At 36.6% G+C, this 26,411-nt stretch overlaps 3 protein-coding genes across 3 annotated transcripts; all 3 read left to right on the top strand.

The window, feature by feature from the left end:
* The first annotated feature begins 16,378 nt into the window (after nt 1-16,378).
* LOC107797558 (uncharacterized) lies at nt 16,379-17,369 on the top strand. The gene has a single exon (XM_016620457.2). The coding sequence runs from the start codon at nt 16,590-16,592 to the stop codon at nt 17,193-17,195; it is 606 nt and encodes a 201-aa protein (XP_016475943.1). The 5' UTR covers nt 16,379-16,589; the 3' UTR covers nt 17,196-17,369.
* A 1,605-nt stretch (nt 17,370-18,974) lies between these two features.
* LOC107797560 (uncharacterized) lies at nt 18,975-19,409 on the top strand. Its single transcript, XM_075223960.1, has one exon. The coding sequence runs from the start codon at nt 18,975-18,977 to the stop codon at nt 19,407-19,409; it is 435 nt and encodes a 144-aa protein (XP_075080061.1).
* Nucleotides 19,410-25,563: 6,154 nt separating this feature from the next.
* On the top strand, nt 25,564-26,091 carry LOC107797559 (uncharacterized). Its single transcript, XM_016620458.2, has one exon. It carries the CDS (start codon nt 25,564-25,566, stop codon nt 26,089-26,091), a length of 528 nt encoding a protein of 175 aa, XP_016475944.1.
* The last annotated feature ends 320 nt before the right edge of the window (nt 26,092-26,411 follow it).

Below are 26,411 nucleotides of genomic sequence, written 5' to 3'. Positions count from 1 at the left end.
TGAGTATTGCTCCGGTACACCAGGCCATGATACGGAGAAATGCTGGCATTTGAAAAATGCAATACAAGAGCTGATTGATACTAATAAAATCGAGGTTCAAACCCCCGAAGCTTCCAATATCAATAGAAATCCGATGCCAGCCCATCAGGAGGCCAATATGATAGAAATCATACAAGCTGATGGGGAGACAAAGAAGCCGTCACAAACTGTCAAGATGATCAAGTCTCATGAAGCCAAGCCAGATAAGCAGTTAACAGAGGAGAAGCCGGTACCTAAGCAGAGCAGAAATGGTGATGAACCATCTGTGGTAGACGAGAAGAGGTCTTCGAGCAAGGTTGCCACAAAGCAAGAAAGGTTGAAAGTGATAGTACCAGGGGTTGCCAGTAAACCCATTGTAGTCGTGGAAGGAGCCCGTGTAGATCGGGTTATTATCACACCTGTAACCCAACTACCAGTGATCAATAACAAGGCCATTCCATGGAACTATGAACGGGTGACTGTAATGTACAAGGGAAAAGAAGTCAAGGAAGAAGTGTGTGAGGTGCAAGGCTTGACTCGTTCGGGAAGATGTTTTACTCCCGAAGAGTTAAGAAAAACTAAAAATAATCCAACACCAATAAAGAGAGCTGTGACGGAAAAAGAAGCGGAAGAGTTTTTAAGAAAAATGAAGCTCCATGATTATTCTGTTGTGGATCAACTAAAGAAGACGCCCGCTCAAATTTCATTATTGTCATTACTGATTCATTCAGAGGAGCACCGTCTAGCTTTGATGAAAATCCTGAATGAGGCTCACGTTCCCAATAAAATCTCTGTAAATCATTTGGGAAGAATAGCCAATAGAATCTTTGAGGCAAACATAATTACATTTTTTGATGACGAATTGCATGTGGAAGGTGCCGAGCACAACAAAGCTCTTTACCTCACCGTGAAATATGAAAACTCCATAGTAACCCGGGTATTGGTTGACAACGGGTCAAGTGCAAACATTTGCCCTCTCTCCACTTTAAGCAAATTGAAAATCAAAGAGGAGAGGATCCAGAAGAATAGTATCTGCGTACGGGGGTTTGACGGTGGAAGCAGAGATTCATTTGGCGACGTAGTGTTGGAACTGACAATAGGGCCAGTTGAATTCACAATGGAGTTTCAAGTACTGGACATAACTGTTTCTTATAATTTGTTGTTGGGTCGACCATGGATCCATGCTGCTAAAGCAGTCCCGTCAACACTACACCAGGCTGTCAAGTTTGAATGGGATCATCAAGAAATAGTTGTGCATGGGGAAGAAAGTTTAAATGCTCACAGCAGTGCCATTGTACCGGTCGAGGGAATAGAAAATGACTAGGGACCATGGGTATACCAAGTGTCTGATACAGTGTCGGTAGAGAAAATTCCAGAGGGGAAGTACCTTCCGAATCCAAAGATAACCTATGCATCAGTCATGGTAGCCTATGAAATGTTAAAAAATGGTTTTATACCCGGCAAAGGTCTGGGCTCATCTTTGCAAGGAATTATACAACCAGTATCTCTCCCCGAGAACTGGGGAACATTCGGTTTGGGGTTCATACCCACTGTCAACGACGTAAAAAAGGCCAGAAAGCTGAAACAAAAGGCATGGGTTCTTCCAAAACCAGTCCCACCTCTATCAAAGTCTTTTGTCAAGATCGGTGCTAAAAATCGCCCGATAACAACAATTCCTAAATCCTTGGTAAAGCATGAGAAGGAATTAATTGAAAGATTCGAGAAATTGTTCGACGATGTGAATATGGTGGAAAGCAGTGAAAGTTCTAGCAACACAGAAGTGCAATTCGTCAGGCCAGAGACAAGGCTCAATTATTGGGAAACCACTCCTCTCCCCGTTCGAAAGGGGTCTTGGTAGTTTATTTTGATTTTCCTTCAGTTTGTTTGGGTTACTTCAGGGTTATAACCCCAATGTCTATCTTACAGTTTGTTTGAAGTGTGCAAACCTTGTTATCTTTCATCATCCAATAAAAAGCAGTTTCCTTTTTATTATCATTCCTGATAGTTTTCTTTTCTTTTTCCTATACAGTTCTTTTTACGCTGGCTCTAGTGATAAGGCATGCATGAGGAATCCTCAGCCCAGTCTTAAAAATCAATCTGGTTCCGAAATAATAATTCAAGAAATATATTGTGATTATGAATCAGAATATGATGAGGATGAGGCTTTCGAAGAGATTAGTAAAGAGTTAATTCATTTTGAAGAAAAAACCAAACCTAACTTGGGTGATACCAAAGACATCAATATATGGGACACGGATAACATCCAAGAGACTAAAATAAGTGTCCACCTTGAACCAGAGATACGGGAAGAGTTAAATTAAAACACTCATAGAATTCAAAGATGTTTTTGCATGGTCGTATGACGACATGCCAGGTTTGAGCACTAACTTAGTGGTTCACAAATTGCCCACTAATCCAACGGTGCCTCCTGTCAAACAAAAGTTGAGAAAGTTCAAGCCTGATATGAGTATGAGAATTAAGGAAGAAATCACCAAACAGTTGGAAGCAAAGGTCATTCGAGTCACTCGATATCCTGTTTGGTTAGCTAATATCGTTCCTGTGCCAAAGAAAGACGGCAAAATTAGAGTATACGTCGACTACCGCAATCTCAACAAAGCCAGTCCGAAGGATAATTTCCCATTACCCAATATCCATATTTTGATCGATAATTGTGCCAAGCATGATATAGGGTCTTTCGTGGATTGTTATGTCGGGTATCATCAAATTCTAATGGATGAAGAAGACGCAGAAAAGACGGCATTCATCACACCATGGGGAACTTATTGCTACCGGGTAATGCCATTCGGTTTGAAGAACACCGGAGCAACCTACATGAGAGCGATGACCACAGTGTTTCATGATATGATACACAAGGAGATTGAGGTATACGTGGACGATGTAATCATAAAATCAAAGCATCAGGCCGACCACGTTGGGGATTTGAGGAAATTCTTCTTAAGACTTCGCAGGTACAACCTCAAGCTTAACCCTGCCAAATGCGCATTTGGAGTTCCGTCTGGAAAGTTGCTGGGATTCATAGTCAGTCGGCGAGGCATCGAGCAAGACCCATCAAAAATCAAAGCCATCCAAGAACTGCCACCTCCAAGGAACAAAACTGAAGTAATGAGTTTGTTGGGAAGGTTAAATTACATCAGCAGGTTTATTGCTCAGCTCACAACAACTTGTGAGCCAATTTTCAAATTGTTGAAAAGGATGTTGCGGTCAAATGGACCGATGAGTGTCAAGAAGCATTTGATAAGATAAAAGGGTACTTGTCAAACCCACCCGTGTTGGTCCCGCCAGAGCCAGGAAGACCTCTGATTCTTTACTTAACGGTCTTGGAAAATTCATTTGGTTGTGTATTGGGGCAACATGACCTCACTGGCAGAAAAAACAGGCCATCTACTACCTTAGTAAGAAATTCACAGCTTATGAGGTTAAGTATACTCATCTGGAGAAGACATGTTGCGCCCTAACGTGGGTAGCTCAGAAGTTGAAACACTATTTGTCTTCCTACACCACTTATCTCATTTCGCGTCTGGATCCGTTGAAATATATTTTTCAAAAGCCTATGCCAACGGGAAGACTTGCAAAGTGGCAGATATTGCTCACAGAATTTGACATCATCTATGTGACTCGAACTGCAATGAAAGCCCAAGCATTGGCTGATCATTTAGCTAAAAACCCGGTCGACGAGGAGTACGAGCCGTTGAAAACCTATTTTCCTGATGAAGAAATAATGCATATCGACGAGATGGAGCGAATTGAAAAACCTGGCTGGAAACTTTTCTTTGATGGGGCCGCTAACATGAAAGGAGTCGGGATAGGAGCTGTAATCATTTCTGAAACAGGGCATCACTATCCTGTTACAGCTCAACTGCGATTTTATTGCACCAATAATATGGCTGAATATGAAGCTTGTATTATGGGGTTAAGGCTAGCCGCAGACATGGGTATCCAAGAAATTTTAGTCATGGGAGATTCGGATCTTCTGGTACATCAAATTCAAGGAGAATGGGAAACCCGAGATTTGAAGATCATACCATACCGACAATGTCTACATGATCTTTGTCAGCGGTTTCAATCAGTGGAGTTTCGGCATATTCCAAGGATCCATAATGAGGTCGCCGATGCATTGGCTACCTTGGCATCAATGTTGCACCATCCAGACAAAGCTTATGTGGATCCACTACATATTCGAGTCCACGATCAGCACGCTTATTGCAATATGGTTAAAGAAGAATTTGATGGTGAACCATGGTTCCACGACATCAAGGAGTATATTAGGATGGGGATATATCCCGCACAAGCCACAGGAGATCAAAAGAGGACCATTAGGCGATTGGCAAATGGATTCTTCTTAAGCGGAGGAGTTTTGTATAAAAGAACACCAGATCTTGGATTATTAAGATGCATAGATGCCAGACAAGCTACGGCTGTCATGTCTGAAGTACATTCGGGAGTTTGTGGACCCCACATGAGCGGATATGTATTAGCAAAGAAAATCCTCCGAGCTGGTTATTATTGGCTTACCATGGAGCGAGATTGTATCAGTTTTGTGCGCAAGTGTCATCAATGCCAGATACACGGAGATTTGATTCATTCTCCACCATCCGAGTTGCACACAATGTCGGCACCATGGCCCTTCGTTGCCTGGGGCATGGATGTGATTGGACCAATTGAGCCGGCAGCATCCAATGGGCACAGGTTCATTCTGGTAGCCATTGATTATTTTACCAAATGGGTTGAGGCCAAAACATTCAAATCAGTGACCAAGAAAGCTGTGGTCGATTTTGTCCACTCAAATATCATATGTCGATTCGGAATCCCAAAGGTGATCATCACAGATAACGGTGCTAATCTTAACAGTAACTTAATGAAGGAAGTATGTCAACAGTTTAAGATTACACATCGCAACTCTACCCCATATCGGCCCAAGGCAAATGGAGCAGTCGAGGCAGCCAACAAAAACATAAAGAAGATACTTCGGAAAATGGTAGAAGGTTCAAGACAATGGCATGAAAAATTACCATTTGCATTATTGGGATATCGCACTACTGTTCGCACTTCAGTAGGAGCAACTCCTTATTTGTTGGTATATGGCACTGAAGCAGTAATTCCTGCAGAAATTGAGATTCCTTCCCTTCGGATCATCGCCGAAGCAAAGATTGATGATGATGAATGGGTCAAAACCCGTCTGGAACAGTTAAACTTGATTGATGAAAAACGATTGGCCGTAGTATGTCATAGCCAATTGTATCAAAGAAGAATAGCAAGAGCATACAACAAAAAAGTGCGTCCACGGAAGTTTGAAGTGGGTCAGCATGTGCTGAAACGTATTCTTCCACATCAGGTTGAGGCAAAGGGCAAATTTGCCCCGAATTGGCAAGGACCATTCATTATGACCAGAGTATTATCGAATGGTGCACTATGCTTAACAGATATTGAAGGCAAATGCATAGACATGACGATCAATTCTGACGCGGTAAAGAGATATTATGCATAACTTGTTGAATGTTTGTATTTAGCATTATTTTGAAGATTGAAATGACAAAGGCAATTTATTCTGTTATCCAAACACTATACCTTTTGCTTCCCCTTTTGAGCCATATTTGTTTCTTTCTTACCCTCTCTTGGAATCAATGAAAATCAAATATGAAATAATAATAATAAAAAAATCACTATTATTTAGTGAACTACGTTTGACCTGATTTCTCAAAGAAGGATACGTATGCGCCTCACGGCTCGGTCATAGGGTGCACAATATGCATAATGTGCACAAAAAGAAATATCAAGAGACCCCAATCAAGAAACTGGGGCAAGAATTGTATTGGAAATAAGAAAAAGATTCCAAGAGTTGTAATTTTAAACACATACCAAAACTGTTTAGTTTTGATACCTTTCCATTTCCAACCACATACCAAAAAGACCTTTCGATCAATCTTAGAAAAAAATGCTGAGTCAAGCAAATGAAGATGGTTCATAACACTCCGGTACAAACAAGAAAAGAAAGTAAAAATGAGAGAGTCTTATAGGTGAAAACCCACACGGGCACCATAAGACGACGGAAGTTAAGAGAAAGTAAAATGAGAGAGTCTTATTGGTGAAAACCTTCGCAGGCACCATAAGGCGAAAAGGAAGTAAGAAATGAACAAATGAGGAAGGTTTGTCGGTGAAAACTCTTTGAGATATTGCAAGTCAAACAGGTCTGTAAAATGAAAAGTGAAGTTGGGTTATGGAAATTTTGAGGGAAAAAAATGAGACAATTGAAAGGAGATTGATTAAAAGACTGGGTTGATTAATCCAAATTGCGTGCCATGATCATTGGCGCCAGTGACTCCAATCAGATAAGTCCTTTATTCCTTCTCCAACAATAATCCAAATTTGGATTTTTCTTTTCATTCTAGATTGTCGAAATCATCATGTCTTCATCACTAATAATCTTACTCTTCTAAAGCTTTTGAGATGAGTTTTGTTTCAAACAAATAAGAAAGAATGTCAAGGTATACTACCAAGATTCAAGGTTGCATAAGACAAAAATACGACCATGATGGGCAGGAGGTAATAGGATAAAAAAAATAATAAGATATGGGTGGAAAAAAAAGTGGAATCAAAAGTGGATCAGCAATGTCAGGAGAGACATATGATTACAGTTGAAAGGGTTTGAAGTGAAAACAACAGTTGGGGATCCTATAGTCAAGGATCAATTACAAGGACAAAACAGTCTTTTCAACCATTCCAAGGCAATAAAACAAGACGAAGAGAAGCCCCACCATCGGCAAGAATGCCCCAGTTAACCACCCTGCTTTAAACTAACGAAGTTTTCTTTGATTTAAATCAGGGGCAAAAACAACATTTGTGTCAGGAAACACCTGGTAAAGAATTTAAGAAGAAATCAGGAGTCCACCTGGAGAATGAGGATGAAAAATTTAAGAAGAAATCAGGCGTCCACCTGGAGAATGAGGATGAAAAATTAAAGAAGAAATCAGGCGTCCACCTGGAGAATGAGGATGAAAAATTTAAGAAGAAATCAGGCGTCCACCTGGAGAATGAGGATGAAAAATTTAAGAAGAAATCAGGCGTCCACCTGGAGAATGAGGATGAAGAATTGAAGAAATCAGGCGTCCACCTGGAGAATGAGGATGAAAAATTTAAGAAGAAATCAGGCGTCCACCTGGAGAATGAGGATGAAAAATTTAAGAAGAAATCAGGCGTCCACCTGGAGAATGAGGATGAAGAATTGAAGAAATCAGGCGTCCACCTGGAGAATGAGGATGAAGAATTAAAGAAGAAGTCAGGCATCCACCTGGAGAATGAGGATGAAGAATTGAAGAAATCAGGCGTCCACCTGGAGAATGAGGATGAAGAATTTAAAAAGAAATCAGGCGTCCACCTGGAGAATGGGGATGAAGAATTTAAAAAGAAATCAGGCGTCCACCTAGAGAATGAGGATGAAGAATTTAAGAAGAAGTCAGGCGTCCACCTGGAGAATGAGGATGAAGAATTAAAGAAGAAGTCAGGCGTCCACCTGGAGAACAAGGACAAAGAAAGGAGGAAATCAGGCGTCCACCTGGAGAACAAGGACAAAGAAAGGAGGAAATCAGGTGTCCACCTGGAGAACAAGGACAAAGGAAGGATGAAAAAGAAAGCAGAAGTCAGGCGCCCACCTGGAGAATAAGGGAATACAACTGAAGCAGCAGAAATCAGGCGCCCACCTGGAGAACAAGGGAATATAATTAAAGTATTGAAGTCAAAGGCCCGCCCATATAAGAAAGGAGCACACTTAGAGTCAATAAAGCAGAGGAGTCCAACAAAGTCCCCAGCAGGAAACAACAAGAGTCCCAAACAGAGAAAGAAAATACGGGACACAATGAAAGGGAATGCGGAACAAGCCAAATGCCCAAGAGTCACCAAGATATCAAGACAACAAGAAACGCAAGGGCATGATCTAGATAAGATTTTATAATTCATGTACCATAATCTAGTTTAGCTTTTGTATTACCTTTGAAGCAAGGTGTAATAAGGAGGTCAGCAAGCAGTAAAAGCAGCGAAACAAGCAGTAACATCACAGTCCCATGGTAGTCCCAGCTACCCAAAACTTCCCGAACTACATTGACCTGATTCCTTTATAGCTAAGGATATGTAGGAAACCTTTGAAGCAGAGGTTCGGTCAAATCTTTCAAAAAATGCCTCCCACAGAGTATTTGAACGGGCAAAAATCGCTCGTATCCGCTCACTTTATCTTTGCACGAAAAACTCTTCGAGTTTCCGCACAAAGAGGGGCAGCTATGAGCACGTGATTTTTGCCTCACGAAAACTACTCCAAAATAAATCAAAAATAAAGTTAATTTCTTTTAGTGTGCAATTTTGGAAATAATGTTACGTTTATTAATTGTTTGTGTTTTGTCCATAAATGTTTGTTTTGTTATAATTAAACAAAATTAAAATAAAAAATACATGTTTCATGCATATCTAGGATTTAATTATGCATTTAATAATTGATTCAAAAATAATAATCACAAAAATATGCATTTATTCTAGTTTTAATGTTTCATTATGTGATTAACGCTTTGTCTATGTGTTAAATAATTGTTAAAAGGTGATTAATATTTTTGGAAGGTTGAAATTGTTTTATAATTTTTATTAGGATTTTTATAATTAGGGATAAATTTAGGAAATGAAAAATAGGTTGAAAAAAATAAAAAATCGGACCTGGATTAAAATCCAGGCCCAAACCAAGTTACCCCCCACAGCCCAATCCAAACAACCCATGTCCGGTCCAATTTAAACGAACCAAAACGACAGCGTTTGGTCGTATTTCATCAATGGCCGTTGGATCAAATCCATCCAACGGCTGAGATCTCATCACCCTAACCCGTGATCCTTACCCGACCCACTGCCCCGACTCAGCCCGACCCTGGCATTAAACCAAACGACATCGTTTGGTTTAATGAACGGATCCTGGCCATTCATTCTGCCTGATCTAACGGTCAGCATCAATCCACCCCGTCCCTATATAAGTCCAAACCTCTACCCCGACCCCCTAACTAAACCCCCCCCCTCTCCTGTTCATCATCGTCTTCAGACGATGCCCCTAACCCTAGCTGCCCTAATTCCCCATCGCCTGAAATCCGGCGGCAACAACGCCGCCGGTCACCACCTTAACACCCCAGAACCCCCTGAACATCCTCTATCCAAATATGTTATCCACTTGGCTCGAATCCTCCTGAAGGTTCTCGAATCTTCATTTGAAGATTCGAGCCAAACTCAGATCTAAACCAAACAGCCCCTAATTAACACCATAGCATCCCCTATCCATCCTCATCACGGATCTGTTAGTAGCATGGTTCGAATCTTCATGGAACTGCTCGAATCTTCATTTGAAGATTTGAGTGAAACCTAACCCTACTCAGATTCCTTCCAAATTAACACCAAATGACCCCTAGGCTTCCCTCACCCTTGTGTCATCTTTGGTTCCCTTCGAATCTGCCCAGAAGTGTTCGGATTTAAGATCCAAAATCTGAAACCCTAAAAAACTTTCCAATCTTGGAATTTTTTTCAATTCAAACGAGGGGTTGAAGTTTAATCGACCTTAGTCGAAGTATTTTCAGTTGAAAATACTTTGACTAAGGTCTGTTTGATTTCAAAAGTCCGAATCCAAGTTGAGTTCGAGTCCGTATGAAGTATAAAGATTCAGAGGTATTTTTCCTATTTCTTTTTGTTTCCTACATGTATAGTTGTTTGTTTCAATAACCTGTTAATTTTTCATATTTTTGTTTGATTAATTTTGTTATTCTGTCTTGTACCCGCTTACTTGATCAAAGTGTGAATTGTTTCTGTTGTTTGTGATTGTTTACAATGTGTGTAATCGACTCTATTAAGTTCGTCGATTAGTTACATTATGAATTCCCGTTTGTGATAATGCTAGTTGAAACAATCTGTTTACCTATTGTTTGTGGACAATTGTTATAGATAATCAGTTTGATTAATACTCGTCAGTTAAATCATCCTTGATTATATTTCAATGAGTCCGTCAAATGAATGCTGCGTGTATGTTGATTTCTGAACCAGTTGGTTTCAGGGCATTGTCAGTATATTGACAATGCTCCTGTGTTTGTTTGATCTTAGTTCAATGTTGAAGTTCAGTTTAAATTGTTATGTTGAATTCTGTATTATGTTGTTGTGATGTTGGGTTTGAATTCAAGTTTACAGGGGTTGGGTAGATACAATTGTGTTAGGAAGTTGATTAGGATTGGTTCTAGCTGTTTAAATCAGAAGGATAATTAAGATTGAACAGATTTTTTTTAATCTGTTTTGTAACAGATTCTGATTTTAGTTTAAAGACTGTAATAACAGTAGGATTCAGGGGCATTTCTGGGAATGAAACAGATAAAACAATGAGGGTAATATGTTAATAGTAGTGTGCTGAAAGTGGAATGTTAGTGGCTGTTAATTTAATGGGATAATGGGAAACAAAGGGTAATGGAATGCTGGAAATCAGGAAAAGGGTCACTTAATGGGATTTAAAGTTTTTAAAAGCAGATTTTGGATATGATTTTCTGTTTTTAAAAGAAAGAAGGGGTCCAGGCAGCACTTAAGAAAGGGGACAGACCTGTATAAATACAGGGATAGACATTAGAGGAGGGGATCTGATTTTTAAGGCATTAGGGAATACACACAGAGATACATATACACAGGAGATTTGGAGAGAGATTTTTAAGACTGAGATTTTGAAGAAAAGAAAAGAACTCAGATTATTTTGTAAGAAGAGGAAAGAGAGGAAGAAAACAGAAAAAGAAATAGAAAAGAGAACATTCACACACACACACACAATCTGAAACAGATACAAAAACAGAAACAGAAAAATCAGAAATAGGAATCTGAAACAGGAAAGAAACTGAAATCTGAAAAATGTTATTCTTCTAGAATCTGTCCGTTGTTTGTTTGTGGATATTGTTCAGTTTGAATCTGAAATTTTATCTCAAGCTTCTGTCACTGTTCATCTGGGTTAACGGGTCTTGTTCAGACTTGCTGTGTTATTGGTATATTCTGCCGGTGTTTTGTTGCTGCTATTATTGCTGAAATTTACTCCTTCTACCTTTATTTCCAGGTACATATCTTTTAAACTCATGTTATGAAGAGCTTCAACATGACAAATAAATGAAGCTTGGAAATTATAATTCTGTTTTCCATTCGTCCGAGTTCATTAGTTTAAATTTCAGTTTTGTTTCATGTTAGTTAACTAGTAGTGAATTCAACACGATGGCTATAAGTTAATTGTCTTATTTTGAAATTCGTATAAAAGCTTTGTAATAATGTTAGCCATTCCGAAATCTCATTTGTTTAGTCATATTTGAACTGTCAAAATAAGGAACATGGCAGAAAGTTGGCTATTATTTGAACTTTATGGTATTGTTAGTTAGGTGCAGCATAATATGAAAATATCAAGGAAAAATACATTATTGGACTATTTGGTTAGTAGTTAGTTGTTGTTTAAAGCTAGGTGATGTTGGTTGCATTTTGCTATATTATGGCATAACAATGGTTATGTTTATAATCAATAGTTGAAAGTTGCCTTAGTAAAATTCGCTATGTTCACAATGTCAAAGATATGGCGAATAATGTTGTATGCAATATCATTTTATTAAGTCAACAAGTAGACTTATTCTCTTTCTTAATAACAAAGGGCCTAGGAATTTATACAATGCGAAAGTAGTGTTTAACAATAATTCACATAGATTGAGAATCAAATTAGTTTGATTATGTGTATATATCCCAAACTTAATCATAAGCAGAATTAATTAAAATAATTTCGCCTATTAGATTAAAAACAAGTATATGAGAATGAGATGAGATGTATAAGCACGAATTGCAACATTTTATATCAATGGTAAGTAGAAATAGAATTTGCATTAAATAAAAATAATCAAAATTCTTCAAAAATATCTCTTCCCTTTATAAATCATTTTTTAGTTTCATATGCAATTCATTTTTGGGTATATATATATATATATATATATATATATATATATATATATATATATATATATATATATATATATTGTATTTACGAGAAAAATGGTAGTCTTAATCACACTTTGTTTATTTTACTCCTAAAATTTGAATGGCTCGAAAGAATATAATTCATATGTGAAAATATAATCAGCTGTAAACATTTAATAAATTGTGAATTCTTTTCAAAGAATTTAAGGGCCTCTAAAAATGGAAATTTCTCATGATTTTCACATAAAATGTATGAATATAATAAACAATTTATGGAAAATCCATAATACCATTACAAATATTTTGCGCGATTAGGGATGCGTTCGCGTAACCTGATTATTTTTTTAAAAGCAAATTCGGATTATGCGTTCGCGCAACTTCGAGCGAATATTTAATAAAAGGGATTTCTCCAAGGATGTTAAAATAATTTCATATAACCCGAGATGTGCAGTTCACTGTTTAATCATACAAGGGCGACGGTGTTCTTAATTTTATTTCTAACTTCGAACGTATGATTTTTTTTTATATAATAAAAATATATAAAAAAAATATTATCAACCTTTTGTGTACACGTATGCGTGGCACGATTCTCTGTAATTATAAAAGGTATATAATACGAATATACGTACGCGTAATTCGTTTATATAATTGTAAACAATAAACAGAAGCGGTAACAAAATCCTGCAATAAAAATGTAAAATCAAGATAAGCCAAGAATAAAAAACAGTTAAGCGACCGTGCTAGAACCACGGAATTCGGAAATGCCTAACACCTTCTTCCGGATTAACAGAATTCCTTACTCAGGATTTCTGGTTCGCAAAATAACAAACAGAGTCATATTCTCCTCGATTCAGGGATTAAAACTGGTGACTTGGGACGCCTTAAAATTCCCAGGTGGCGACTCTGAAATAAATAAATAAATCCCGTTTCGACTGTCCTTTAATTGGAGAAAACTCTCTACGCGCCCCGCGGGTGCGGAAAAAGGAGGTGCAACAAGTGTTTCTCACATTTTTTCAAGCGCATGAAATCATCCAAAAAAACAAACTCCACATACTAATTGTCGGAAAATATATAGTTTATGCCGAAAAATTTTCGGGCTATCTTCTTAGCCCATTTTTTTTAAAGATTTGTTCACACCTATACAATCGTATCCTCTTTTAGATCTTGGCACACTATCACCACCTTTAAATTTGGCCACCATCATAAAGTTCTCGTTTTTCTTCTCATTTAAAAGATTTGGTTGGCCGCTACAATTATGGTCGTAATAGCAACAACGTTGCTCCATTTATCTTCCACTATGCAAGCGACCATGAGATGGCATGAACATGAACGATGACAAGAGCCCCCGCATTTTCACTCATCCGGCGAAATTTTATTTTTTCCCGACGAAGTTTCGTTTTTTCTAAATAGTTAAACTTGTGACTTGAATGATATTCGGTTAGATCCGAGCGGATCTGACCGGAAATAACAAGTTTTGGCGACCCTTATGCATATAATACAATATAAATACAATACAATACAACAGGTAACAACCATCCAAACAAGCTATTATAGATCAAAAAACATAGGGTGAAATTCCACCATCTTTTAACTCGGTTGGAATTTTATTATCGACTACTTTATGGTTTGGTCGAATTTTCATTTTTCCGGCAACCTTCATGTTCATGTTCGTTATTTGTTATGATTGAGTCTCATCTTTGGTTCATTTAGATTGGATTTGATTTCACCACCCTCGACTATTGCCATTATGTTTTGTTTACTTGCCAATGATTTTATTGGTACTCTATTTGTTCTGTCATGTTCGCTTTCAGTTGCATTTTGAAGAGAAAAAATGGCTGAAAATTAATTCTTCTGGCAAAGAGGGGTCGTTGGGAAGATGACGTAAGGTGGGATTAAGTTAAATCCACGTATCTTTGTCTTATTCGTCGATATGACGTGTGAATTACATGTCTTTTTGTATTTGGCTGCCTCAGAATTTTGTGTCAAAATAACACATTTGAGTTTGTGGTTGGAGTGTTCATATGGAACATACTTAAGATACAGTGTTTAAGTGAAAATCGTGGACAACTTTAAGGGCTGTCGATGTATTTTGCCTATTATTATATTCGTCAGCTATTTCTAGTTTAAGCGATTGAATGATCGACTATTTAGATTAATCCTTCAACAACAACAACAACAACAACAACATACCCAGTATTATTCCACACAGTGGGGTCTAAGGAGGGTAGCGTGTACGCAGATTAATCCTTCAACTTTTTGCAGTTTTTCAGAAGAAGAATTAACCCAAATAGCCGCTCATTCATCCACTTAAACTAAAGTTAGCCGGTGGATGTATAATATATGAATATTTGATGTATTATATGTATAATTGAGTATAATTAATGTATAATCTATGTATATGGCTAGAAAAAGTAAAATATGAATATGAACGGCTATTTGTGTAAAGATCTCTTTTCAAAAAGAGAAATTTTCATAAAGCACTATCTTTTAGTAGTAATTAGCCATCTATAAATACCATTTACCATATTACGGATTATAGATACCTTTTCTGTGGTTATAAGATGTATCTGATGTATTTAAGTTATTGTATTCATGAATACAATAACAAAAATAGGCGTGAATCAGGGAAGTTCAGCTAATCAGTTGTTGTATTCGAGTGTATTCGACTGTATTCATGAAGTGAAACATGGGATTACAGCTGGACAGATTATTATATTCGACTGTATTCACGGCGTGAAATAAGGGATTACACTATTTTTAAAATGAGAAGTGAATCAATTAACATAATAGACTCATAATATAATTCAACAAACTCAATTATAGCACACAAACTTTGTATTTTTCAGTTATAAAAAAGATTATCAACCGAAAAATACCCCCAAAACATAGCAATCTTAAGAGAAATTATATAATACATCTGAATACATAAATTATATTACAGTGAATTATAATGAAAAAAAGACAATGAATACAAATAAATACATGAAATACAACGTGATACATTGAAAATACATTGAAATATATTAACAGAAAATCAAGTTGCTCAGTCCCAAAATCCGTCGTCTTTGTTCAAGAACACGCCCTAATTTTCGGTGAATTCGCCTTCGAGCAAAAACCCATCGTAGCTTTTGTAAGCCCTTAACTTTGATTCGTGTATTTTTAGTGGATGACGGAAAATACAATCATAGGATGAAGAGGGCAGTGCCATCGTAGCTTTTGTAAGCCCTTAGCTTTGATTCGATTCGCAATTGCCTTTGGGGTTAAGAAATCGTTTTCCCCATTTTTGAATTTGGAAATTGAGATAACCAAGTTCAAATCTAACGGAAAATCTAGGAGATGAAAGGAGACAAAGAGATAGATAGATAGAGAGAGAGAGCCGTACAACTGGATTTCGCCGGAGAGGAGGAAGTTCCCAAATTCCAGCCAAGAGAAGTGGTGGTCGGTCAATGAATCCGGTATTATTTGGAAGAGAGAATGACACGATCAAATTAGAGAGAGAAAGAAAATAGTGTAACTGAATAGCGTATATAGTGGCTTAGGGGTAGAAGGTACCAAAATTAGATATTTTGCTATAAACAGTAAAAGGTATCTATAGAATATAATTTTTTTAAATGGTATTTATTTAAAATAAATAAGTTGTTAACCTTTGCTATAGGAGGTAAAAATTCCTTACTAGTGAAGAGGGTGAAATTAAAAAATAGCCAGATTTACAACTGGTCGTTCAAAAATAGCCTAATTTCAAAAGTAATCGAAATTTAGTCACTTTTCATTTAAAGATAAATCTGGGCGAAAACACTATTCAAAACCCAGAAAATACGCCAGTATATTATGTTGGAGTTCCAGCATAAGTATACTTGAACTCCAACATATTATACTAGAGTTTCAGGATAAGTATGCTGGAACTCCAGCATAATATGATGGAGTTCCAGCATAAGTACACTAGAACTCCGACATAATATACTGGAGTTTTAGCAAGTATACCGGTCCAACATAATATACTGGAGTTTGGAGCATCAGTGCTCCAGTCTCCAGTATATTATACTGGAGCTAGCAAAGTATACCGGTCTGGCATAATATGCTGGAGTTCATACACAGGTGCACCGAACTCCAGTATATTATGCTGGAGCGGTCTCTATTACAGCAAAATAGTGACTATTTTTCATTGACTTGGTAACGCTGACTATTTTTGAATGATTAATCTAAAAACTGGCTATACCGTGGTATTTTTACTAGTGAAGACTCATTATAGCCCATGACATCAAACGGGCTTGAAGGACCCAATGTGCGATTGCAGCCCAATGTCACAGGGTATAAAGGCCCACAACCTTGATAACGTCAAAGATTACAGAAATCTTCGTAACAACTACTCCCACGCAAAATAAGAGCAGGGCGGTAGATTTTGGCGCCAGGTTTCCCTCCAAAAAGCTTTTCCCTCCATTTTCAGTTCCCATTAAGGCACCGCTTATAAATTCAGAAGTAAAATAGCCAAATGAACTCATCAATCTCATTTCGATTTACATGCAAATTATACCTTTTTACATTTAAATTTTAGTCTGCACTCTTGCAGCATGGTAGAAGCCCTAGGACCAGCGAAATTCTACGGTAGCAGCCTCCCTAGGCCACGATTTTACAAGCCCAACGAAGAGCGGGTGGACCCACCAGTCTCCGTTATTGATCCATTAATGTCATGGGCGGAGGAAGCCCACTGGTCCATGGGTGGCGTGAACTTCACGCGCCACCGTCTCCAGGGCCGCATTCAAGGCAACATCGAGAAGCTACGCACGGAGCTTGAAAAGGTAGAGAAGAAGACCGGCAAAGAAACCCCTGCAAAGGGTTCGACTCCGTTTCCCGACAGTCCATCGCCTCCTCCTGCTCCGTATGTGTTGAAGCGGAAGAGGTTTTTGATTGATGAATCTGAAGTAAAGGAGCGCGTGGGAAGGAAGCTAGGAGATGAGTTTGATAGGGTTGCGGAGGAGAGTGGATTGAAGAGTGGTGGAGCTGTGAAGGCTGTTGCTAGGAGGACGAGGAGCTGGAGAAATGAAGATGCTGTGGCTGAAGTGGTAAATCAGGTGAAAGCTAAGGGCGAGAAGTTGAAGGAGGGTTTGAAGGATGGCGAGAAGGTTGGATCGTCGATAAGAACTTCGCCTAGATTGTTGAAACGTAGGTCGCCTTGAAGGTGTTTGATAATTTGTGTCATTGACTGGGTTATGTAGAGGACAGGACTATAGTTTGTTTTTATTTTCTTTTCCCTTCTTAATGAAAATGGATTGCTGGTGTCAACTAAATCTTGTTGAAACTGCAAAAGTTTTAGCTAAATGAGAAGAAATTTAGTTGCTTTGCTTCTTGTATTTTCTGTTCCATGATATATATTGGCTGTAATTGTAGCTAAATGTTGCTTTGTTGAGATTGTGGTTGATCCTGCCATCCTGCTGTTGTCTCTAATAATTGCTCTAAATGATATACTACTATTGCTTTTATTGGTTATGGATAATTTACTCGTTTTAATTGTTCAGCATTGTGCTGAAGTCAAAATCTCAAACAAGATCTGCAAATATTCATATATAGATATTGCAGAGCAAATTCATCCATAAGTATTGTAGATATTAAATTATCAATTGAATAGTAAATGCATCATGTTGCTAGTACTTGCCATTGCATTGCTGTTTGCTTTGGTTCATTGCTGTTTATTGGTTGCTACATTTGGCCTGAATAAGTTAGCTTACAATTTATTACATAAGAGGATTATCAAGTTCTGACCTGCTTTAGAAACCTTAGACTTTTTCAGAAATCAAGACTTATTTTGTTACTGACCTCATATGTGCAATTGAGATAAACCATTGGTGGGATGGTTAAGAACAAGAGGTTTATCCCTCTCAGTGACTGTATACGTTATTCATTAACCTCCATGAGAAATGCAATTTCACTAGTGGGGTCTGGGAGAGTAGAATGTACGCACTGTTGTCGGAAAACCCTCGGCTCAGAAAAGATAGAGTAACAGTAGCAACAACACCAACAAACCAAACAGTAGCAACAACACTAGCAAACCAAACAGTAACTGATGGTTACAAATGCTCAATATTACCCAATATTCTGATTAGTCACACACTAAAATTGACTATTTTAGCAGCTACAATTGCAACAGCATGAAGATGAATCTTCCCCAGCTCGAGTCATCACTGCTAATGAAAAGAGTCATCTTCCCTACTATTACTATTGGATTGAGACGTATCTAAATAGACCATATGGTTAACAATAATTCACAAAGTCCACGCCAACTTAATTGGATTAAGACATAACTGTTGTCTAATAGTTACAGATATTTTGCCTTCAAAAAGAATTTGTTACAGATATTTTGAAAAAATACTGTAGTTAAAGTCATACTGTATCAGTATTAGTATTACTACTGGCCAGTGGCCTCCTATAAAGAAAAACAAAGAAAAAAGATCCGCAATAAAATTGCAAATTTATCCAACAAACCTGCCAATCTAAATTCCAAAAGCACGCTTACCAATAAGATATCGCCAGCTGTCACCAGCATTCTTCCCCCGTGAATCTAGCGTTAGGGTTTCTAACACTCTCCATTCCCAATCCCAGATCTCTTATTTCTCTGAATTCTGTCTCTTTCTCAATTCCCCTCGAAACACTCAATACGTGCATACAAATGGATTTTTATTTATAACCCAACTTGGTCCTTACTTCTCTCTGTAAAAATTGCAATTTTGTACAAAACCATGATATAGTGCTTTGAGTTTCACTTCCCAATTTTAGGTCACGTGATTATGCAGCAAACTTTTTAGCCATGAATCCCCTTGCTGTTTGTATAAGTAGCTGAAAGTTCAGACTTTTAGTCTGAATTCTTGTTAAAAATTCAATCTTTTTGGAAAACAGAAGATAAATAGCTTCTGAATTTGTAAAATCTGAAAAGGGGTTTTGAGTTTTTGTGATTTTAGTGAATGGGATCATCTGGGTTTTTCACAATCTGCATTCTCCATTCACTAATAGCCACTACAAGTGGTGCACTGATAATGTTCTATCTGAATGAAATCTCTGTGTTGGGACATGGGATTGAAACAGCAAGAAAGTTGCTAGGATCAACCCCACATGACCAATTGGTGATAAAAACATCTGATTCATTTGTTGGATTGCTTTTATGTGTAATTGGGTTGTTGTTATTCATGGTATCTTTTGTTAAGGACAGAGAATTTCAGGGCTTTTTTGCTAAGGGTTGTGTCCTTCTTCATGTGGCAATGGGATTGTGGAGGGTTTATTTTGAGAGGAAGCTTGAGGATTTGGCTTATGATTGGCCAAGGCAACTTGTTGGTGATTTTGTTCTAGCACTCTCTTGGGTGTTCTTTCTTGTTAATTCTTGGAGGGAGAAATATGATTAGAGAAATTGTACAAGTGGAATTGCTATTTTGGGATGGTTATGCCATTTGATTACTTAAAAAGATTGCTGTTTGGTGCAAATTGGAGGTACTTTTTCTGCCTGAATATTCATGTAAATAAAAGGGATCAAGAGATAAGGAATCCTTGATTTTTCCTTCTTTTTCTTTCATTGTAATTGAAGCCTTGGCATAACGAGTAAAGTTGTTGTCATGTGACCAGGAAGTCACGGGTTCGAGCCGTGGAAACATCCTTTTGGTAAGGCTGCGTACAATAAACCCTTGTGATTCGACTTTTCCTGGAACCCGCGCATGGCAAAATCTTAGTGTACCGGGCTGCCATTTCTTTTATTGTACTTGATTATATTTAGAAATGAAAGAAATGTGGCAATTTTGACACTTTCTAAGACTAAACTTCGATGAGGACGAAATTTCTTAGGTGTATTAGCTTTATTGTATTTTTCTTTTGCTCCATTATCAAACCACATCAGTAAATCCAAGTTCAGAACATTTGATTCTGAATGGAAATCCCAACAGCCTTAGTTGGATCTCTATATCAGAAAAAGACTTCCTATGTAGTCCTCCTTTATGTATAAGAATAGTATATTGAAGAGGGTGTATTAGTAACGTTAAGATTGATAATACTAAGATTAGTTATGTTGGGATTAAATATGCTAGAATTATTTTTTATTGACTGTTTTATTTGTTGTATTAAAGGTTTTGAAAGGTCAGTTATAGCTTTAAACATGCTTATCCATATGTTAAAAATTATAATATTACTAATGTCATGATTTGTTATGTATTAGTAATGAATATGGTGTATAACTAATATAATAGGCTGATGCTTTCAAGTCACTTGTTCTGTATATATATGCTATTGGAGTAGTGTGGATTTGTAGCTTTTGCTCTCTCTTTTTTCTTCTTCTTTTCTGAGCTTTTGTGCGTTTATTTGATATTTTGATGGAATAAAAAATTAAAAGACTCGCGTTCAGATCAACTTTCGAGTGTTTTGTAGGAGTATATTAGTATAGAATACAATGCTGTAGATGTTTCTTACTCTGTGTCTGTCTATTTGGGACATCCCACAGTAAGTAGCTCAATTTGTCCTAGTTTTTCAGATGCACAAATTTTCATGTCTAAATAATGCAAAGACAAGGTGCAGCTTTTCTGTGTCTTTCTTTATCTCTTCTTCTTAAATCTAGACTACAAGCTATATGAAACAACATAAGCTCAATAGATTGTGAGAAGAAATATTGAAGCTCAAGAGAGCTTCGGGGCGTGGCCCTTCTCAGATCCTGAGTGAGAGATGTTTTGTGCATCAAGAATGTGTTGAGACGTGTGCAAGCTGCTGGTTCGGATACCGCGATAATTTAAAAAAATGCTGTGTTTGATAGTTGGCTTACGAAATGCAGCACACGGAATCTTGGACCACATAGAGACGTGAGTTCTCCAAAAGCAAAGGTTTCCAAAAGAGCGACAATGCCTTATGCCACCACTTATCATCCACTTTTGGACCCCATCTCCAAAATCATGTCTTTGTGGTTTGTGCTCATTCCTGCCATTTTTTACTCCATTTTACTTCCTCTCTGTGCTGTCCCAGCCCCATCGCCACATCGCCCCATGCACATACCAGTCCCCCACCGTTAAAAACATCAAATATTGGAAACTTTAATTTCAAAATTTTATGTCAGTGTATGTAGTGATGAAGGTAATTAAAGATTTTAAGTTACTAGAGTAAAGCTCACTCCACCTGGGACAATATATATTGAGAGGAGAACTGAAAGCGTATAGAATGACATTAATTGCGTGAGGCACAAATTAAAATTTTTGGTATACAATAGTCATAGATTATTGAGACCTTAATAGCAGGATTTCTTTTAGTGGAAATTATCGAGTATCCAAGAAATTGTATCTCTACTGTTTAGACGAATTGACGTCTACTAAAGCTTTGAAAACATACATTGTTTGCCGCTAAAACAGAATATTTTAGGTTTGCGCTTAATGAGGACTGAATCTTAATTATTTAGATCTCAGTCATTAAGTGCGTTCGTTTTTAAAGTCTTAATCTTAATTATTCAGATCTTAATCATTAAGTATTTTTTTTTTATTTCACAACCACTTAATGGTCTGAATAGGTCTGTATAATTAAGATCTATAACAAAGACTTATAGCCTGTTTGGCCAAGCTCGAGAAATCAACTTATTTTGAGAAGTGCTTTTTTGAAAAATGCTTTTGAAAAAAATACTTTTGGAGAGAAATAATTTGTGTTTGGCTAATCATTCTGAAAAACACTTCTGAGCAATAATTTGTATTTTGCCAAGCTTTTCAGAAAGTGCTTTTAAGTAACAAATTACGAATAAGGACTACATTTACTTAATAGTTAATATTATAAGTAAATAAATAATCTCAAAAATTTGTTATTACAGGCAATAATTAAATCTTTTCATTTTATTTAAGTAGAATAAGAAAATAAAATTTAAAAAGTACTTAATTTTTTTAATATAAGTTAAATATATTAAAATTCATTCGACAAATATAAAAACATTCACCTCTAAAGTCATTATATATTAGAAAGCTATCCTAAAAATAAGAAGAAATACTTATACATTAATATCCTAAGTATTAGGTTTATGGTTATTTTGGTATATACTATATTTTGTTAAGGGTATTTTAGGTAAGAAGAAAAGACAAAACTGTTTTGCTTTTACTTTTGGGAAGAAGCTATTTTTTTCTGCTTCTTAGAAACTGCTTCTGCTTCTTCCCAAAAGTATATTTTTCTCCCAAAAAAGCTTGGCCAAACACCTCAAGTTAGGAAAAAAGTGCTTTTGGGAAAAAAACACTTTTGGCCTCCTGAGAAACTTGGCCAAATAGGCTATTAATTTCATTAAGATATTATCATCCATATTCATTATTAACTGCCACCACCGCCTACCATTATCAACTACCACTATGCCACCACCACCATTATCCTCAATCATCACCACCACCACACCACATCATCCTCAATTATAGCCGCTACCATTATCGACTATCACCACCCCCCATTCCCACCACTCCCACCACCATCATTCTCAACCATAATCAACACTCGTCCACCTCAACTACCACAACTAACCACCCATTAACATCAAAAATTACAGTTGGCACTGCCCATCATTATAACCTACCACCACCCACCACCACCATCCTCAATCATAATTGCCATCACTACCAATCATCACTAGCTACTACCCTGAATCACCACCATCAACCAAAACTACCACCAACCACCGCCTCTAGTCGGCAATCACCTGTTAGCCATCACCACCAACAACTATCATATTTTAAAAACCTATATATTTTATTGATAGAATATTAGACTAATTAATATTTAATTTGAATTTTATGCTTATTAATTTTCAAATAAGATAAATTTTATACATTCAGATATTAAAAATCAAACATTTTTAATCATTTAGTATTCAGATCTTGATACACATCTTAATATTCAAATATGTATTCACATTAAGATGTTTTAATCTTAATACACATCTTGATATTTAAATTTAGACTTCTTAAAAAAAAAAAGCAAATGAGGCCTTAGATGATAATTTGTCTAAATTGTTTTTGGAAATTTAAGTTATATGCATTTGACGATATAAAAAATATTGAGAAAATTGTCTGTATAGCCGCTGTAAAAATAATAGCCGAAAAATGTATAATATATATATACTAATTTTTTTATATTTTTTCGGATACTAGATATAAATAGTTTCTGGCGCGGGCTAAAAGTGATAATATCCCAAAAATATTTACACTATCGTATTATATAACTGAAGCAAACTATGTCAATCCTTTATTTTGCTCGTTTTAGTTAAGAAGATTTGAATCCCCTGATATCTGCTGAAAATTATTGGAGTACAATTAATTGCATTACATCTTGGCAAAGTAGGCACTATGTTAGCCCCATCCTATCCTCTATTATAATAACGTGGGACATAAACTAATAAATTATGATGCCACCTCTAGATGTTGATTGAATTGTAGTTTAAGTTTAGGATTCGATGCCTATATCCACTGGCCTAAGCTAGTATTTATGCATGAAAGATATATGTGTTTGCACATAAATTTGTGCAGAAAAATAAAACTGTAATTACAAATTAAACAACTATAAAATAAATGATTTTTATTGATAAACATTGCGGGTTACAACTCTGTTTATCCTTGATTCTTCCCTTCGATTTGTTATTCATAATTCGAGGGCCTTTTATGCCTTGATCCTTTTGTGAATATTCCGAGAATTTGTGAAATTTTCTGAGATGACCTCAATTTGCGAGATCCTTTATTGATCGAATATGTAGCCCTTTATATAAGTGTGAATTAGGGTTTAGGGTAGAGTAGCCTCTGTATACGATCGAAATCCGGCTCGCCTACAACATGATAGATCAGGCTCGAAACATGAATGATTGAAGATCGACCCCAAGTTCCACCGGACTAGAATCCGGGGTCAGAATGCCCGTCTTCGAGAACATTGAGCCCGTGATCCCGAAATCGACCCTACCCCGAACGAGCTCGAGGAAACATTGTTAGCATAACCAACATAAGACCGAAATATCCGTGACCGGTCGGATATTAAGGCGGGTATCTCGGCACGTATCAATAAGGAACCGACAATCAACAAATCAAGAAATTTTTACCTTTTATAGAATTGTACCTAAAGTAAGACTCCCCACTATATAAAGGGGGTCTGATAATTTGTTTAACACATTGTAACACGCATTCCAAAGCAATACATCATTACATCTCTCTTTAAGCTCTTACTCTACTGTATCTTGATATCAACCGAAGTGTATCCAATTCGAGTGTGACTAACATCCCAAGAGTGTAACTGTTCAATTCGTGTGGTTTGAATTTACTTTATCATTGTTTATTTCAATTGCAATTTAATTTATCGCTTTGTGTCAAGTTAATCCGCGTATCTTTAAAACCACTTACAAATTCAATTGTTATCTGATTTTAAGGGTAAACAACCTCCAAGCAACCCTAATAGACTTATAGGATTTCAAGAGTCTTATAGTATCTTGAATTTACTTGAATTTAGAATTTAGCTTGATCCGTTAAAATTTAAATGTCTACCATATGTATTGAGTAATGTAGTTTCACCGTTTGTGAAATTTTATTTTTGAGACTTTAGATGTCCGTTGGCTGAGAGAGATATCAAACTCTTGTTAACTTTTAATACTACTATTTTAAACCATCTTCTTTTAGGATTAATTTCATAGAAAACAGATGCGAATTTAGGATTTAAATTCTATGGGTTTAACCTTAAACTTGTGGGATCAGACCTATTATTTTGTTGTAATTTTAATGTATTTTTAACCAAGGTTAATTATTCCGAAATTAGTTATTTCGGGATTGATTATCTCACCATTCCATAAAGATAAAAAAAACTATAATTCCGTGATAGCTAATTTGGGGATTAGTTATACCGCAATTTTATCCCAATCGAACATGAGATAAACTCATCTCAAATTTAATTGCGAGACTAATTATCTCTTATCCCTCGTGTCAAACGAGTCCTAAGGGTTTACTAGTTGAAAATAAGGATAAATCTAGCCCATATTAGTAAAGATGAAAATATAAGGCAAGTGACATTTAGCCGAGCAGTCAAAATAATTATATTTGCTAGTTAGTATACAAAAGAATATATTCTTTTCCGTTTCAATTTATGTGAACCTGTTTGACTGGGCACGGAGTTTAAGTAAAAAATAAAAAATTTTGGAATTTGTGATCCTAAACAAGTTCAAATGGGGCCCAGAGTATTTGTGTAGCTATAAAAGTTTCTCATTAAGGGTAAAGTTGTAACTTTAAGCTAAATTATTATCAAATTTAGAAAGGATTTATTCTTTTTGGAACGGATAAAAAAAAAATAGGTTGACGTAAACTGGAACAGAAGTGCACTTTTTCCTTTGCAAAAGCAAGCTTCAACTGACAGCACGCACTAATGCCTCGTTTGGGTAAATAAAAGCATTCTAGTATTATCCCCTTGTTTACCAAGCTGTCCACAAAACCAAAACAACACAGAATAGGTAAAAAGGAAACGACGCAGAAAGTGAAGAAAAATAGAGAGAAAAATCAAAGTCCAAAAAAGCCATCAAATCATACCCAAAATCACCAATCTATGACAGAAACCAAAGAACAAGAACCTTTGCAACAACAAGAAAATCAATCAATAATCTCCTCTATGTTTCTCATAAAAATCATGAGCAAAAGAAGAACATGGGTATTTCTCTTTGTTTCTGTTTACACAATTTTATTATCAATTTCTTGGAATTTTCTTAAAACAGTGCTTTCTTGGTATGAATCAACTATGTCAAATTCCTCAACTTCAGCTTCAGCTGGTTGGCCTGCTTTATATGCATCTGTATTATTAGGTGTAGCTTTTGGGGTTTTGTCTATGGTAGCAGCTTTAGCTGTTGCAGTTCCAGCTACTTTAGTTACTTGGATTACAATTTTAGTTTTGTTGACTTTTGCTGGAAAACCGAGAAGAGATTTGGTTTTAGAAGGCAAGAAATTGACTGCTGATATTACTGGATTTGTTGTTAAGGTTTTGATTAAAGAAGGGAATATTGTAGCTGCTCTTTGTGCTGTTCTTGGTTATTTTGCTCTTGTTAGAAGGAATAAAGAAGATCCTGTTGTTGATTATTGACTTGAAACTATAAATTGGGCAATCAGGGAATTCCAATTTCTCCCCAAAACAGTTTGTAGAATTATTATTTTTATTTTTGCTTTCTTGTTTTTTAAGTTTATTTGGTTAGTTAGGATGTAATAGTCAAGTTATTTGGTTTGAAAGGGCGCCGTTGGAGCAACGGTCAAGTTGTCTCCGTGAGACCTATAGATCACGAGTTCGACCCGTGGAATCAGCCACTGATGCTTGTATTAGGGTAGGTTGTCTACATTATACCCATTGGTGTGCGGTCTTTCCTCACACCCTGTGTGAGCGAGGATGTTGTATCAGGGTAGGTTGTC

This window comes from Nicotiana tabacum, chromosome 10, assembly GCF_000715075.1.
Source record: "Nicotiana tabacum cultivar K326 chromosome 10, ASM71507v2, whole genome shotgun sequence".
NCBI classification, from domain to species: Eukaryota; Viridiplantae; Streptophyta; class Magnoliopsida; order Solanales; family Solanaceae; genus Nicotiana; species Nicotiana tabacum.
Note: the sequence above shows the minus strand (reverse complement) of the source record. Positions and strands in the feature narration are given on the sequence as shown.